This window comes from Papio anubis, chromosome 15 (assembly GCF_008728515.1).
Source record: "Papio anubis isolate 15944 chromosome 15, Panubis1.0, whole genome shotgun sequence".
Lineage (NCBI taxonomy): Eukaryota > Metazoa > Chordata > Mammalia > Primates > Cercopithecidae > Papio > Papio anubis.
The window spans coordinates 14,863,321-14,881,764 of record NC_044990.1 but is presented as its reverse complement, the minus strand read 5'-3'; the positions used below and the strand labels follow the sequence as shown (position 1 = coordinate 14,881,764).

Below are 18,444 nucleotides of genomic sequence, written 5' to 3'. Positions count from 1 at the left end.
CGTTTCTTCCGTCTTTTCTTATCTTTAATGACCTTGACAGTTTTGAAAAATACCAGTCAGTTATCTTGAAGAATGTCCCACAGTTTGGGTTTGTCTGATGATTAGATTGATGTTATGCACAGAAGTCATGTTTTGTCCTCAGTACATCATTTCAGGGGGTACATGATGTTGATATGTCTTGTTGGTTACCTGTGATCATTTGGTGAAGGCAGTGTCTGTCAGGTATATTCACTCTAAAGTTATAATTTTCCCCTTTGTAACTAATATTTTGGGAAAAAACTTTGATGCTCTGTAAATATCTTGTTTCTCCTTAAGCTTTTGCCCATGAATTTTGGCATTTATTGGTGGATCTTTCCTATAGCAGTTATTACTATTTTGTTCTGATGGTGATTTTCTTTTCCCTCTTTACTTACCAAATTTCTAAACATTACTGTCCTCCATTTTCCTGTCTTTGGATCATCTACGGTGATCTCATCAACTGACATTATTTTAACCACTCTTTTAAGGCCTATTACTCCCAAATCAGATCTTTCTTCTGCCCACCAACTACCTTGATATATGTAAGTGATTCTCTTCCTTAGTTCTTTCAAGCTCAACATGTATAATTGTGGACTCATTCTTTTCCATTTTCCAGAATTCATTCTTTCTCTCATATTTCAGCTCTTATTAAATAGTGTTACCACCTGCTAGGGTCCTAATGTTTGGGACCCCCTCAAAATTCACATATGAAGGTATTAAGGGGTAGGGCTTTTGATAGGTGATTAGTTCATGAGGCTGGAGCTTTAATGAATGGGATTCATTGCTTTATGAAAGAGGCCTCCAAAAATTGCCTTGCCCCTTCAACCCTGTGAAGATACAATGAAAAGACACCATCTGTGAGGAAGTGGGGCCCTCACCAAACACTAAATCTGCCTGTGTCTTGATCTTGGACTTCCCAGCCTCCAGAACAGTGAGAAATAAATGTGTGTTGTTTATAAGCCTCCAGTTGATGGTCTTTTGTTATAGCAGCCAAAGGACTAGGACACCACATAACTTAACGTCAACCTTAACGTCTCTCTCTCTTAATCCCTCAAATCCAAGCTATCATCAAATTTTGTTGATTCTGCTTAAGACATTTCTCCAACTTGTTCCCTCTTCTCCATCACCTATTTCTGCTTGCTGGAAATCTCCAACTGATTGGCTTCTAGGAACTTTAAATTTAATATGTGCACAGTCAACTTAATTTCCTTCTTTACTGCCTAGTCCAAACCTGTTCCTCTTCTAATTATACCTATTGTGGTGTATGGGAAGTAGGCCCAAAGAGAATTTTCAGTGTCATCACTTCAGTGTCTTTGTTGCCTCATATTCCCTCAGAACCCATATCCAGTCAATTGCCAATTCTGGCTGGTTGTATCTGCTAAATACTCCTTGTAGCATCCACTCCTCCGTCCCTAGTGTAGATATGTAACATTCAGTTCACCTCCTGTTGTAGTCAGCTGTAATGACTTTCTAGGTGATATCTCCCCGTGTTCACTTCAGCCAGTCATTCACACTGCAGCCAGTGTAACCTGTCTATCATCCAGGGCTGATCACGTGTAAAACTCTGACCTTGTTGCCTGATGTGGTTTTATCTAACTCGTCTGTCTATGGAACCATTTTTATTTCTTTTTTTTTTTGAGAAAATGTATTAATATATGTCACAGCATATCCCTTTCTGTACTGTGCGACAGAGCATATTATTATTTTATTTTTCTCTGGAATGCTCTCCCCTCTCTTTTTTGTCAATGGTAATCTTACCCTTACTTCCAAGGCCAGTGTGAATTCTATTTCCCTTTCATTGATAGCCCAGTGGGAAGTAGGAAGTGACTTCTTTCTCCTCTGAGTTAGGATGGCCTACACTACTTACTTAGCATTACCACTTACTGCCTTGTGGTGGAATCTTTTCATAGACACATCTTGCTTTCTAACCTATTTGAAAACAGGCTCCTGACTTAGGTTTCTTTCCCTCCCCAGAGTGGCTGAGTTAGGTCTTGCACCTATGACTCAGGATTTAGGAGGTTGTGTTTAATTTTTAGGTTTCATTGTTAATGCTGTACGTACTTGTCACAGTTTTGTTATTTGTTGTTCTGTTGTTAGGCACAATTTTTAGCAATGAGATTATGGGTATAAACATTTTCGTGGCTCCAAGTAGTTTCCATGTTGCTTTTTAAAAATGATTGTTACCAATTTAATGTCTGTAATGGTGTTTCCTATTTATACTTTATTTTGTGTTTATCGTTTGTCATATATTTTAGCACCTTGTATTATTTTGTTGCTGCAACCTCAATACCACTTATTTTCATTATTCTTTTGTTGCAATTACAATAGGTACAAGAGTACATCTTAAAACTGCTTTAACCTGCTTTAACCTTGCATTTCTTGGCTTACTATTTGAGCACCTTCCATGTGTTTTCCATATATTCTTTGTTTTGTTTTTCTCCTTTGCCATCTATTTTTGTACCTTGTATTTTTGTAAATTATAATAAGCCATGTTTATTATAATAAGAAATAAGAAAAAGAGTGTCTACTTTTCAATTTCAAAAAGTTTAGATCTCTCATTTTTTTTCCTTAATGTTTTTCTGTTGCTTCGGATTTGAGAAGGTGACATGTCCACAGGTCTGACATATACATTCAAATTCATTTTCTATCAGCTTACTTTTATGTTCTATTGTGTTACGGAAGACTTCTGGGAAGGAGTGACCCATAAGCGCCTTTGGGAAATCTTTTTTCTTGCCTTTAATAGCTCGATGAAAATCATCCTAAGCCAGTGACTTCCAGGTAGATTATGAAATGTTGCTGCACGTATCTGAGTTGCCTCATAAAATGTAATATCCAGAAGGCACTTTATGATATTCTATTCTATAAACAATATTTCATGGAATTTAATTCAGTTCGGTTGCAGAGGTTTCAATACATATTTGAGTTTTTTTCTAGATTTTGCCATAACTCACAATAATGAAATTTAATTGCCAGGGTTTTTAATCAGAAAGTTTGTCCTCTGGAAAAAATGAAATATATTACAGATATCCTTCACTTAAGATACTTTTGACTATGCCACATATTGATCTTAAAGGAAGCTTAGAGGAGGTGACAACAGCTCTAGTAATGTGAAGGATGGAGATGAGGGCATTTTCAGACTGAAGTTAAGTAATATCAGAACTGGAATTTACAAGCCACCACTCTTAGCCAATGAAAAAACTCCCGCAATAAGAGGCAAATTTGTAGAATCCCCCAACATAGAGTCTTGTGGAGGAGCACTTTTATAGCTAACACACTGCAGGTGCAGTCACCCAGGGAGCTGGTACCACATTATCAGTTTTCAGTAGTGCCTAGGGAAGTCATTTTAAGTGGAAATATTCTAATTCTGTAATGGAAGCTAACGGCAAAGTAGAATTAACTTCGCAGATTTTTAAAATAATAAATCTTATTAGAGGAAATGTATTGTTATGCTTTGAAGAATAATGGCAAGTATGATCATTTAAAAATACAGGCCAGGCGTGGTGGCTTACGCCTGTAATCCCAGCACTTTGGGAGGCCGAGGTGGGCGGATCACTTGAGGCCAGGAATTTGAGGCTAGGAGTGTCAACGTGATGAAATCCTGTCTCTACTAAAAATATAAAAATTTGCTGGGCGTGTTGGTGCATGCTTGTAATCCCAGCTACTCAGGAGGCTGAGGCAGGAGAATTGCTTGGACTCAGGAGGCAGAGGTTGCAGTGAGCTGAGATCACACCACTGCACTCCAGCCTGGGTGACAGAGTGAGACTCTGTCTCACAAAAATAAAAAACAAAACATAAAAATAAAAATACATAGATGATTTTTTAAACAAAGATTCTTCAGTATCTTAAAAATAATCTAATATTCTTACATATTATTTTACCCTCCAACTTTCTGAAAATACTGAAATCTTTCAGGAAAGAAATTACCATATTCTGATATTTTAGTATCAGTTGGATCCAAACATAATTTCATGCTTTATTTCCTTACCTTTTCAAAAAACTGTCATTTTCTTTATCTCTCTCTACTTAAAAACAAAGATTAGTTTTTGGCCTTCATAAATGCTACAACGAAATTCAGGCAGATGCTGTTTCAGCAGTTCTTGCTGTTTGTTGGGGTGTCTTAGATCCCAGAGTATTAAATTTCAAGTGAAGAATCGGTCTTATCATAGAATCTTTAGGGCTTGAACAAACTGGAAAAAAAAAAAAAAAAAAAAGGTTGTATGACAACCAACCAAAAAATCATGATGTTTTGTAATTTCCGGTACCATTTCTAAGAGCTTTGCAATCATGCCATCCTGTTCAAGTTCACCTATAGGAAGTAATGCAAATCTTCCACACCTAATTTTGGGCTATTTTGTTGAAAAATACCTTGGTTTTTTTGTTTGTTTTAGATAAATTCACTTTTATTTCATTGTTGCAGTAAAAGTTATACCAAAAGACTTTGGAATGTGGGATGGCTTAGTGTATGTAAGAGGAAGTATACTACAGTAATTATAAGCTTACTTTATCATGTTATTTTGTTTGTTTGTTTGTTTTTTAAATAAAGAGAGACAGGATCTCGCTCTGTTGCCCAGGTTGGAGTGCAGCAGCACAATCATGGCTCACTGCAGCCTTATCCACCCAGGCTCAAGCGATACTCCCACCTCAGCCCTCCAAGTAGCTGGGACTACATGTGTGAGCCACCATGTTTGGCCCTGTCTTGTTATTTTTGAATGGCACTTAGCACACATACCTCATGTCAATACTTGAATGCTCTCTAAAAATGATTATTTAAACAAGATTATAACCTATCTCTTAAATCTCAGTCTCACTAAGGAAGAGACTGAACACTGGATATCCAGAGCTATTTGACCAAATCAAAACTATGTTTTCTTCATTCAGAACAATCACATTTGTTAATTTATAATTATCGATGATAATTAGCCCATGAATTGAAAAGCTATTTTTTATAAAATCAGAAAATACAACCAACTTTAATTTAACTATGTTAAGGCAGGAACCACATCTCTTGTGGCAGAGAGAAATTCAGTATTACGATTACAGTAAAAATAGTTAAAACATGGATTCAAATAGATTTACTGGAAATTTCTTTGCACGATAAAATGGAAATTTACTAGCATAAGGAAATCAATGGAAATTTATTAGCATAAGGAAATCCATCTGGGCCTTTCCTGAATTCCTGAATAGTGTCGCAGACTGAATGACTGTGGTGTGTGATCTTGGATTTGGTGGCAGCTCCTTCTCCTTCCTTTAGCTGTTGCTTTCCTGTTAGCACAGTATCATCTGTTACTGGAGTCTCACATCCTTCTCTAAGATTCACATTCCAGTCTTTAAATCTGATTATCCGGCAGAGGAGCCTCACATTTACAGCACAGATTAAACACATATTTTTTTTCTGATCATTGTTGCTTGAACCAAACCAGCAATGCCTTCTCAGTGTCACGGGAGAACTTTCTTATGCTTTTAAACATTTTCAGGGTGCTTTATCTAAGAAGATATTTTTAAAAAGTGTTTATTTTCTCTTCTAACAAACTCATTCCATGTTGCTATGTTCTTTAAAGCTGCTCCCTCTTCTAATACATTTTTAAAATTTTTGTTGAAATGTACTCTCTATATCTTTGTTTTGCTTTTAGTTATTAGCTTAGTATATAAACTTAAAAATGATCAGAGAATTGTATATCTTCAGTTGGCACAGAATTCTGACAAAAGCTAGCTTTACCAGCTCAATTACATGCTGTGTGTCTCACTGGGGAGTGTTGGGGGCATTCTCACATTGACATGGACCCAACGTGGTGTCCACTGGTAACTGTTCAATATAAGACCTGCTTACTGATTTCTAGTAATTTTGTTTTTGAATTTTTCTTTGTGGCTTACTGCACAATTAGGGTAATATAGCCTCAGGTCATTTTCACTTACATAGCAAGTTTGCATCTGAGATCACTTTGATCTCTATCTTCTAACTTGATCTTCATAAAAACCTATTGAGGTTTTACTTTATAGATAAATAAACCACCACCCAGAAATCTGAGGGACTGGTCCAAAGTCACATGCTTGGAGAGGCCAGGTTTTGAGCCCGAATTTCCAATTCTCTCTTCCCACTATCATGTTCAGGTCATCACTCCATGAAACCTCCAAAAACACTGCTGTTTCTGTAGTACCCAAATATGCCTTTCTCAGAATTTAAGTAAATATCAAAAATCTGTATATGTTTTTGATATTTACTGAAATCCTGAGAAAGGCATAGCTGAGACAAGTCGTGATATGCCAAGTGAATAGAAAGGGGGTTGGTTTAACTTGCACTATTCATACAACTTCTAGTGAGGCATAATGTGTATGTATGCACATTATAGGATATTTTAAGAACATCTGCAAAACAAGTGTTCAATGACATGTATAACTGTTCTTTTTAACTTTTGAAGGCCTGCTTCAGTTATTTTTATGCGACTGCTTGTTCTTTGGCCTTGGATGTTTGCACTGTTAATTTAAAAATAATACAAGGACTTAGATAAAAGAATGGGCTGTGTTAGATTAGGCCTAGGTCATTTTACCTGCAATTATGAAGGCCTTTCAGCATTTTTACCTATTCCTAGTTACAAAAACTTATTAACACAGAAAAAAAGCCATTACAAAATCTTTAATTTCAAAAGACTTTGACCTAACTTTATGAAATATGTATTTAGAATTCGTCATTTTACAATTTGTTGTCTCTTGGTTCTTGTTTTTCTTTTTTGTGTGCGTGATCTTCATCTACTTAATACTCTGATTATTTTCATTAAAAATTTTCCTGCTAAGGTGTCATTTTTAATAAAAATTTATTTATTTTTTTAGAGCCCATTTTTGAAGCTGTAGTTTGTATGTTGAACACTTCTAAAACTTTTTACTTATGAACAAGTATGAATTGACTTTACAGTGTGTATGGATCACTGTGATTGGCACTATGTAGATGAGAGAAAGGAAGGGTGATTATTTGCTTGCTTTTGGAACTTTACTGGGCTTTACAAAATCTTTAGCATCACCTCTCATCAAATTCATAAATTATATGACTATTTTTAGATGCTGTATTCTGATTCATTCTTAGTGTCTAAATTATCTCAGGTAGCAAATGTAGGTACTTCCGATTTTGAAGTTTTCTGCAAATTTAAATATCTCTAATTCCCAAAGAATATTTTCTATTTTAAATTCACTTTCACACTTCTCTAAGGTCTTTTCAAGCAGATCAGCATTCCTATCACCAACCTTAAGATGAAGAAATGGAGGAATAATGTTTTGTTTTGTTTTTCCAGGATGTGGATCTGTTACTGACAGTGCCAGACTAGCAATCAGAAATCTTTCTTTTTCCCTGATGATTACTCATACTTCCATTGTTTGAAAAGTCAGGGCTAGCTCTTGCCCTTAAGCAGAAAAGGCAAAAGAGAGGATAAGTAGGAAAAAAGAAATGGGTATATTTTCGTTTAAATTTAAATATATTTCTCTCTTCCTTAGGAGAGAGTTATGTATGTGGCTCAATAGAGCCCTTCAAGAAACTGGAGTACACCAAGAACGTGAACCCCAACTGGTCGGTGAATGTCAAGACCACCTCGGCTTCTCGAGTGGTGTCTTCACTGGCCACTGCCAAAGGGAGCCCTTCAGAGGTGCGAGAGAATAAGGATTTCATTCGGCCCAAGCTGGTCACCATCATCAGAAGTGGTGTGAAGCCGCGGAAAGCTGTCAGGATTCTGCTGAACAAGAAAACGGCTCATTCCTTTGAGCAGGTCCTCACTGATATCACTGATGCCATCAAGCTGGACTCGGGAGTGGTGAAACGCCTGTACACACTGGATGGGAAACAGGTAAGAGACATATTGTGATGTGACTTTGCCTTTGAGGCAAGAACCAGGGAGTTGGAGGGTGTACGTGGTTAAAGCATACATTTTGCTCAAGTTGTTAAAAGACCTGGGTGACTTAATCAACAAATATGTACTTGCTGGCCCTAGAACAGTCAGAAGTTTGAGTTGAGCAGGATTATTCTTAGGAATAAAGTAAGAAAAAAAAATGCATATCTTTGAAGATTAAATAATTACTCAGGGATTTCTACTTTTTCATTTATTATTGCTTAACATAATGGTTCTTTTCTGTCATCTGTTTTCAGTTTTCTCATAGGTCTTATAGCCTTAAGGATGACTGAGGTATGGAAGTAAACTGTGACCAGTAGGGACAATTCTAACTTATTTCTTTGACCTAAATATTTTATGATTTTAAGTCTTTGTAGTGTTTGTTCACTGGTGAGATTTACTTACATTTTATAGATTTTCAAATGTGTATCTAAGAAATGACATATTTCCATCTGGATAGCTTTAAAGTCATATTTCTAGAATAGTATTTATCTTGTATATTTCAGTGTTAAAATAAAAGGGAGGTTTTTTAGCTACAGAAGGAACATCAGTTGACTTGGATGGGTGATCATTTTAATGTGAATTGGTCAGATGAATCCAAAGGAAGCATCACTTTTTGTTGTCTTGGGTGGATTATTTTTGTAAAGGTTTGGCAGAACCTTGATGGTGAGTTGAATTAAAAAACATTGATTATATGTACAGCATGATTTGCTAGTCATTCAGAGTTTACCAGATTACATTTTTGAGCACACTATCTTTGATGGAAGTTTAGTTTTTAATGTGGTGCTGTCAAAATGCTTTAAAAAATTTTTTTTGAGGGATAATTTGAATGATTTGTATGTATAGAAAATACTAAAATTAAAATGATTCATGAATTAAGAAACTGATCTTATTAAATAGAAGACTCCTCCAAGTTCTTAAAGGGTAGCACATTCAAACTTTCTGAATTAGAAATCGATGCTAATCCTAGAAAGAGTATTAGTCATGAAAGAATACTTCCCTTAGGAATCCATTCAGATGCTCTAAATTATAAAATTCATTAGGAAAGAAGGAATATGTGCCAGTTGTTCATTTGTATTTACCATCTTTTGCTTGTCTGATAACCCTTGCCCTAAGTATCATGAGGATAAGGATCCTAATGGATGAGATTCTCTAATGAATGAGATCTAGTCTTCTAGATTTAAGAGTCTGTAGCCTAAATGTCATCAATCTATCAATGACCAGAAAGTTCATGCTGGCTTGTGAGTTATAGTAGCAATAAGATGGCAAACTTCACCTTTACACATTTAAACCCTTCACTGGCTCCATTTCTAATGAGTTATTCAAACATCTTGTAGTTCTGAATTTTCACATACTGAATTTTCTCAAGATGGGAGTTCATCCATTTTCATAAATATATACCTATTCAAGTAAATATTTTTATAAAGTGTCTCATTAGAGTAAAGAATACATATGGATAAATGTTCCCTCTCCCTGCCTCACTTCAGAATTTTAGTAGCTCCAAAATGCTACTCTGAATCTAAAAATCAGCTTTAATGACTTTAGCTAAAATTTGCCATCAGCTGATTATTTAATTTTGTTTATTTCAGGATCCCTAGAATCCCTAGAATAGGTATGATGTTCTCAATTATTTTCTTCCTTACTGAATTTGTCTAGTATCAGTATTTGATAACAGCTAGTCTGCTGTGGTTTACATGTAAATAACCTGAAGTCATGGGAAGGAATCCCAGGTTTAATGTCAAAAGACCAGGATTCAAGTCTTGGCTCAGTCATAGATTCCTTATGTTTTTAGCAAAACACTTAACTGAGCCTCATTATCCTCATCAGTGAAACACAGATAAAATGATTACCTGTATTTTATAGAGTGCTTGTGTGTCAACTATGATGATACATGCGATAGCAATTTTGGTATATAATGATGATAGCTTTACTGAGCATTGTTCTAAGTGCTTTGCATATATTAGCATGTTTAATCCTCATAACAACTTGCTTATTATCCCCATTTAACAGATTAGAACACTAAGGCACAGAACTTGTTAAAAACATGCCCGAGACCACACAGCTATGATTTAAACTGGTCTTGCTCCAGAGCTTGTGCTGGTAACCACTGTACCATTTTAGATTATGTTAAAGCACCAAACTGACGCAAATGTACTGAGAAAGAATTGTTAAGGGAGTAATCTGTCCAAGGAATATCATCTGAAATATTTCTGCGCTGTCCTTTTTTTCCTGCAGTCATTCTGCTGACTGTTGTACTCAACTGTTGTTTTGTCAAGCATTCAGTTTGCTGCTATGGCATTTCCCCTAGTGTTGGCATGTTCTCTTCATAGCAGGATCAGTGGAAAGCTGCAGAGAAATTGGATGATTAAGTGGAAAGAACATAAAGACTTATTCCTTGGGTTCCCAGTGGGAACAAAGATGCTTCCTCATGGACCCCAGGAGTCTTTGGAATCATTTTGGCTCAAAAGAGAAATCTGTCTCATAAGCAGTTTGTTAGAATAGAATTTTTGACAACACTAGCAGAGACTGAGGCTTGATAATCCTCTGAGAATGAACCACTTTCCTCCACGCTGTCCTATGGAATAATGCTTGGCCATAGTGGGGTGGCACCTGCACTGCTACCATCTTGACCTGCCTGTGGTGACATCAGGGTGCTTATGCTGCCAACAAGATGTCACCCTAAGATTACTTGTCCCACCTTTTAAAAAAATGGTTTAACTGAACCCTCACATCAGCTCCATGAACAATATGGGAATTCCAATGCCCAGTAAAGAATTTCATGTTTTTGGATTGAGGAAGTAGAATTGTTTAAAAAAATGAATTGCTTGAGTGCTTTGAGTAAATGGGTAGAGAGGAAGATGGTTTTGTAGATTGCCTTAGGGCAGCCTGCAGGTGTATCCATGGCATGAAAACTGTTGACGCTGGGATTTTGGACAATGGAACCATGAAAGCCGGAGCCTGCTGTTTAATCTGTTACCCAGAGGAGACGGACACTGGAGGGCAGAGACCACATGCCGTTCTCACTTGTTTCTACCACAACTCCTTGCTCTGTGGCCTCCCGGGTTTGTGTTAGCCCTAAGCGAGGAGTTCATCGAACAGTACTTTTCTTGATGTTTTTAGACTGAGATAAGGAAATGAACGTTTTGGAAATGCTGCACAATCTAGAAAAGATTCTGCAGGAAGCTACAATTGGCCAAGATGATCGTTGTGGTTCATAAGCAGCCTATGTGTGAGCAAACCCTTGCTAATAATTTCAACTCCATTCTTTATTCAGGGGCGCTGAAGCTTCAGTAAATGGTTGCCCCGACCTTCCTCGTCTTCCTTGCAGCTTTCAGGGTGACTGCTCACCAGGTCATCAGTCCTTTTGCTGGCATGGCTGGGAGTTCAAGGAAGCACTTAACATGCCTTAATTTCAGTGATGCTTTTTTTTTTTTTTTTTTTTTTTTTTAAATCTGGGCCTTGGTTAGAGACCTCCAAAGAAGAAAAAGGGACATTTTCTAGCTGACAGTTAAAATCATGTCCCCTGAACCCATGTCCAAGGGGAGGATTTGTGGGATCTGAGAGTCTGAGAGTCTCTTCCTCTTGCCCAAGCCCAAGCTCTAGATGTTGGAACTTTGCTGTGGGTTATTCACTTAACCTGCCAAGCAGTTCCTCCCAGAGGACATTTGGAGTATAATTGTTTTTTAAGTGCTTAAAATAAGCCTAAAAGTTACCAGATTTGCTACAAAGATACCCTTGCATATCTCCTGACTCCTTTTATGGAAAAGCAAATCTGGTTTTCTTGAGCTGCTTCATCTGTGGTTCTTGAATCCTTCCTTAGAAACATAGAACAGCTCGTGCCTAAGTAGGTGATTTATACTATAAAGAACACAGATAGGGCACTTCCCAATGATCCCCTTCCCACTGAAATATAGCAGTGACAAACTAGATAGCTCTTTAAGTAGAAAACCAATGCACATCCCTATCTTATCTACTTTTCAACATCAAAGATCTGTGCAACATTACAGCATGGTTTAGTGAAGAGAAAAAAACCCAGGGATGTTATATTTTTATCTTTCAGACATTTCACATAGGCCATGGACTTTATAAAATCTACCACTGCTAGCATGCTAGAGTGAGCAAACCATTTATTGTTTTCCCAATATGGAAAACATTAGGAATTCCTCAGCTGAAGTAAGGGTAGTCATAAACTGATTTGGATGGTAAACCATGAGAAAGCATCATAACTGCCATTTTGAGGACATCCCAGTAGCTGTTGATAAATTAATCCATTATTACCTCTTCTCTATATCTTTTGATCATGAATCCTTATTCCCTATTGTAAACGTAAAGCTCAAAAGATGCTTGTAAATGAGTCAGTAATTGCCGCCATTTTTTAAAATTTTTTTTATTTTTATTTTTTTATTATTATTATACTTTAAGTTCTAGGGTACATGTTTAGGTGTTTAATACAGGAGTTTATTTGATTACAGGAAATGGTAATGGTGATTAATAGGAATCTATGAATCAGACATCACAAAATGGTCTTTATTTTCTTCCTTTTGGCTTTTAATATCTAATTCTAATCTGAAGTAAAAATAATTTGGTCCACTCTTGAGTTCACAGCGCTTAATGTATGTCTTCCTCTTACAAGTGAAAAAACTCGTACAAATTATTATTACATCTGACCTTGGCTATAGGAGTTGATAAGCATAGAAAATGTGGAAACTAGAGGTTTCCAGATAAAATGTAAAACATTTAGAATCTGATAGGATTTATTTGGAATGGAAAAGGAGGTTTTCTGTAGCTGTTAACAGCAGTGGTATTTTTCCTTTTTTATTAGTAGAACTTTTCTGTGACAGTCCTGATTAACTTCTGCAAGCATATTAAAACCCTTCATTCTTAGTATAAAGATTGAGTACTATTGATTTGCTACACTACCTATGTAGTAAAGGGAATGTAATACTTTTTAGTTTTGTTTGCAATTGGAGTAAAAAAACAGTTGATACAAGTAATTTAGCTTATACTTTAAAATGTCAAATTAAACTTTTCTACAAAAGCTCAGAGCACATGTTAAACCATCCTCATGATTTATTAGAGCTATGAATTGATGAAAATAGATGATTTCAAAGAAAAAGAAGTTTAAGAATCATAAGGACACTTCACTTACAGAATTAAAGTGTTCAGAATAGAATGTGCTATTTTAGGTCACATATCTTTGGTCAATATTCAGGACTCATGAGCTACACCTGTCCTTATGTAGCTATTAGTGCCTCCAAATTGGGAAGATTTTAAATCCTTTTTTTTTTTTTCACTTTGAGCTCCTCTGAGGATGTGATCAATTATAGGTACCTGCAGTGATGTATATTTTAAGGCTTAGATTCCTTTTAGCAAAAGTCAGTTTTCTGTAAATTGCATTCTAGCTCGCTGTAAAATGAATTCTAAGTTCTCTTAGTGTTCCACTGCTGTACTGAAGATAGGTTTTCTAAAGCCCTTCCATAGTGTGCTGAGAGCATCTGGGGGACATTTACAAGTCTACTGGCTTTGTGATTGCCTTCTGGTGGTGACTTCTCTTGCTCCTATGACAGCTGGAGCCCTGACCTGGCCTGTGAGCCTTTTCCGTCTGGCAGGAGCATGTTAGGATGATGGAAAGAACTTGGACTTTAAAGTCAACTGGTCAGTCAGTTATCCCTGCAACAAACAAACAAAAAAATTCAGCTGAGCCTGGACTGAGATTTCAGTCTGGAAAATCTAGCTTGTGGTTTTTCATCCAAGCCTGGAAAATTTAGTTAGCCTACCCAACTTACTGATTAGTTAAGTTTACAATTTCTGTATATTGAATATACTTATAATGAGGAAAATTTGCTTATGTATGCTATAAATTAAGTATAGAGATATGTGATAACGTGATACAGAGGAAAAACATTAGTTCCATAGAATTATAGACTTGAGTTCAAATCTGTCCTCTACTGTGGGCACAGTGAAATGTATCCTCCTGTTGGAAATAGTTCACACCGTGATAATCCTCAGTTTCATCATCCATATATTGTGAATAATAATCATGATAATAATGCTTGCTTTATACGTTGTCACGAGGACTAAATGAAACAATTCACGTGGCAAATTTAGCACTGTGATTGGTACCCAATTGTTGGTAGTTGTTATAATGGAAATGCTGACACTTAAGTTGCTTTTGGAAAAAAATCATATTTTAAATGTGCCAAAGGGACTTGCTGTTTTAAATTATCCTTTTATAATGACTAATCATATTTTCCTTTGTATATATGGCTTTTCACATGGAAATGCTTCATGATAGAATAAAAAGAGCATGGAATTCGAAATGAGACACTTACTAATATAAAGTCAAATCCTGACTCGAATACTCATTAGTGGTGTGACCTCTGGCAAATCAGGTAAACTCTCTGAATCTCAATTTCCTCTTCTTTAAGATGGCATAGTAATGCATACCTCTTAATATTGGGGTGATAATTAATTGGCAAAATATGTATATAAAGGCCTTGGCTTAACATGTGGTAGGTCCTCTAACAATATCAGTCCTTCTCCCTTCTGTTCTCATATTCCAGGCTTTCCTAAAAATATAAGACCCTTGTAGTTGTATAATACCATGAATGTGGAATTGGTCATTTTGCACTGTTTCCATTGTAACTGAATTATTGTACCTGAACTACTAACGACTGTATTTTTATCATCCCATTTATTGTCATTCAGTTGTGAATGCGATGCAGATATTTTATTCACTTTCTTCTTCAGTGGTACAGGTCATTCCTTAAAGGCATCTTTCTATTGGCAATCCATCCCACCAGGAAAGTAATATTACTATTAGTATCATTTGTTGAAAACCTTCTCTGTGCCTGGCACTGGACTCATTGCTATATATATTTACATTGATGATTACATTGATAATTGAAGGTAATCTCATGAACCCCAGCTCTGCAAAGCAAGAACCTACTCATTCTCAAGATTCAGCCCAAAGGTGGCCTTGTCTATGAAATATTTCCTATCTTCTCCATGTAAAATTGACAACTCCCTCTCTTGGGACCTGTTCACTGTACATTGTACGTAGCCATGCAAATGTTCATTATGCTGGTCTATTGTAATTCCTGTCTCCTCCTTTCGATTTTATAGGATGAGGCTAGGAAAGGTGTCCTATCAGCCTTTGAGTCTCCAGAGCTTGACCTGGTAAATGATTGAATGACTAAGTAGCTGGATGATTGACCAGTTTGCTGTGGTCTATCCACTCGGCGTTAGCACAAGGCTCCAGTATTCAGCAAGGTCCTTACAGGTGATGGCCTCATAGGAGCTGCCTTGGTCACCCTGGGCTGTGGTCATGGGTAGCCATAAATGATGATGGTGCCCTCTGTAGTGTGACCACACACTACATTACCATGCACACCGCACCATGGTGCTTGTTTCTAGCTAGGGCTTCTTCATGAAAGACTCTAGTGTAGAAAAGAAAAAGAATGCATCTGCCAATTTTAGATCATTTTCGCTATTGAAAGCACTTTCATTTTGTGGGGGAACAATAGATATTCTGTTAGAAACATCTCGCCGTCTGAGTCAGGAGAATTGCTCTAAACCTTCCTGACATTGCCTTAGCCATCCAGTGAATAAAGAGAAGAATTGATCAATATGTCCCATGGATTTAAAAATTGGTGATGGGCCAATAGGAGATGTGCATGAAAAGCATCTGGCCTAATTATCGCAGAGACACAAACCTGCAGTATTCAAGGGTGTTTGTGGTGGTAGAGTATAATATGTTGCACCAGATTTTCCTGATTAGTTTTTAAATCGTTGAAACTAAATTAAATGAAAGAAGTCTGTTTCAGAAATTAAATGGAACTTTAAAAATCCAATTTTAAATAGGAACTATGTTGTAAACAACATGCCTTAGAAACAAAAGGACAGATGGGAGATTTATTCTTTAATTGGTCTTGTCCTTTGTAAGATTAATATATAATCTTTGTAAAGAATTTTGAAGGAAATGGGAAAATATTAAGATAAATTAAAATTACCCACAGTTGTGTTGAGAAGATGGCCCTTGCTCATATTTTGGTCTTTTTTCCTTTATCTTCTTTTTTTTTGAGACAGGAGTCTTGTTCTGTCTCCCAGGTTGGAGTGCAGTGGTGCAATCTCAGCTCACTGCAACCTCTCCACCTCCCAGGCCCAAGAGATTCTCCTGTCTCAGCCTCCCAAGTAGCTGGGATTACAGGTGCATGCCACCACACCCAGCTAATTTTTCCATTTTTAGTACAGACGAGGTTTCACCATGTTGGCCAGGCTGGTTTCAAACTCCTGACCTCAAGTGATCTGCTGGCTTCAGCCTCCCAAAGTGCTGGGATTACAGGTGTGAGCCATGGCACCTGGCCCTGTCTTTTTCTTTAAAACAAACAAAAACAAAAACAACAACAATGAAAACCTCAGATCCCACTCTGTGTGCAGTTTGGCTCCTTGCTGCTACCTTCAGGGGACAGTCTGCACGTTCATGTGAGAAACATATCAAACCATCCCCTCTCTAACTTTGTTATTTCATTGTCCAGGGTCAGAGCCCCTGAAGCCAGGTTTCCCAGTGTGCTTTCCTCTCTTGTGACTTGCCTGTAGAGCCTCTTTGTCTTCTGACTTATGGCTGATAGTAATCGTGTTCCAAAGTCCGATCGAGAAGGAAACAGTATGTAAAGTAGCAATTCTTGAGGTGCTGTTCAGTGTCATCAGTTACTGGAGGTTAAAAGTATCTCAGACTCCGTCTGCTCTGTCTAGAATCCTCTTAGAAAAAAAGTCACATTTTTCAAAACATGTCTGAGTCCATAAGTCCAGTCTAGTTTTTGTAAGTGCCAGGTAACAGGATTTTTAGGTCAATGGGAGCACAGTCACCATGATCTTTTATGAGTTCCTCCCTGAGGGAAAAGCACAGGGTAGTTCTCTTTCTGTGGATAATCACTTCTGCTTTGCATTAGAACTGTCTGTACACCTGTGTGAGACCAAAATATCCCGGAGAAAGAAGACAGTGCTTTGTGGATTTCTGTATTCACGACTACCCTCATTAGATGCTTACAGTTTGTTAAATGACATTTCTTAGTTTTAACTTGTGGCTCATCCTTTAACAAGTAGATTACAGGGCTAGGAGTGCCCCTACAAGAGATCTGTCCATTCCCTTTTTCTGTACTTGGAAGACCATAAACTAAACTTGCCTTGGCAGATAGTAACATACAATTGACTTTTTTATTAAAAACAAAACAAAACATACACGCAAACCTTCCAGGAAGAAAATAACTCAAGGTAAGCACTAGCTTAAAAAAAAAATTAGACTAGACATTTTGCTTCTGATGCTTTTTCACAGTGAGAGTCTGGAATCTAGAAACTGCTTACACAACAGAAATAAGTTGTAAAGAGTTCTGCTATGTGCACAGGTGTATGCTTCATCAGTGTTCTTAAAAACCTCACTGCCAACCAGGTACAGTGGCTCATGCCTGTAATCCCAAGACTTTGGGAGGCTGAGAGAGGCGGATCACTTGAGGTCAGGAGTTGGAGACCAGCCTGGCCAACACGGTGAAACCCCATCTCTAATAAAATACAGAAATTAGCTGGGTGTGGTGGTAGGTGCTACTCGGGAGGCTGAGGCAGGAGAATCACTTGAACCTCAAAGGCGGAGGTTGCAGTGAGGCGAGATGGCGCTAGTGCACTCCAGCCCAGCCTGGATGACAGAATGAGACTCCATCTCAAAAGAAAAAAAAAAAAAATTAAATAAATAAATAAATAAATTAATTAATTAAAACCTCAGTACCAAGAGTGGTCCCGAGACAGGAGCAGCAAGGCCACCACGGACCAGGTAGAGATGCAGACCCTCAGGCCCCACACAGACCTACTGAGTCAGAATGTGATTTCAACAAGATTCTCGGGCTGTGTATATTCACATTTAAGTTTCAGAAGTGCTGCTCAGGAGACTGAAGAGTATGAATGGAACATCAGAATGCAAAGCCCTAAAGATGGCGAACCCTGGCTGTTGTTGCATGGATGCATTAAACATTAGCTTTAGCTGATTTTGCAGTTTTATTAGCATCCTAATGCCAATGTTGACATCAGATGGCAAGATATGATTGCCAGCAACAACGTTCTGGAAAGCAGCCAGTGCATTAGTGTGAAATGTGTTCTCACTGCAATCTAGCCTCAGTGGGCTGCCTCGTGTGGAGGGTGGATGGCTTCCTGTATGGAGAATAAATGTAGGTTAAAGAGGCAGGAAGGCTGAACAAACACTGTGGAAACATGGATCCGAGGAAGAGATTAATGCCACAAAGTGCATAGGCGTGCTGTTAGAAGTTGTCTGTATCTCCCCTCAATACGCTGCACACACTGAATATGATCCCTGTGCCACTTCTGGGTGTCTTCTGTGGGAATGAATGGAAGTCATTAACTGGTCCTGAGAACCGATTTTCGATCTTCAACTATTATCAGATGGAGCCCCTACGCATGAGACAATTCCCGACATGGACGATGCCCAGAAAGACATGGGCTGTTTTTAAGGTGCGCAGGAATGGAGGGGTGATTCTTGAAAATAATTTCCAGC

General features: G+C 37.5%; 1 protein-coding gene across 4 annotated transcripts in view; it reads left to right on the top strand.

The window, feature by feature from the left end:
• DCLK1 (doublecortin like kinase 1) overlaps nt 1-18,444 on the top strand; it is a 353,771-nt gene that overhangs the window by 12,718 nt on the left and 322,609 nt on the right. For all 4 annotated transcript variants that reach the window (XM_017951175.3, XM_009191765.4, XM_009191764.4 and 1 more), the window contains exon 3: nt 7,498-7,844. In XM_017951175.3, the coding sequence (XP_017806664.1) occupies nt 7,498-7,844 (347 nt within the window). The remainder of the gene's footprint in view (nt 1-7,497; nt 7,845-18,444) is intronic.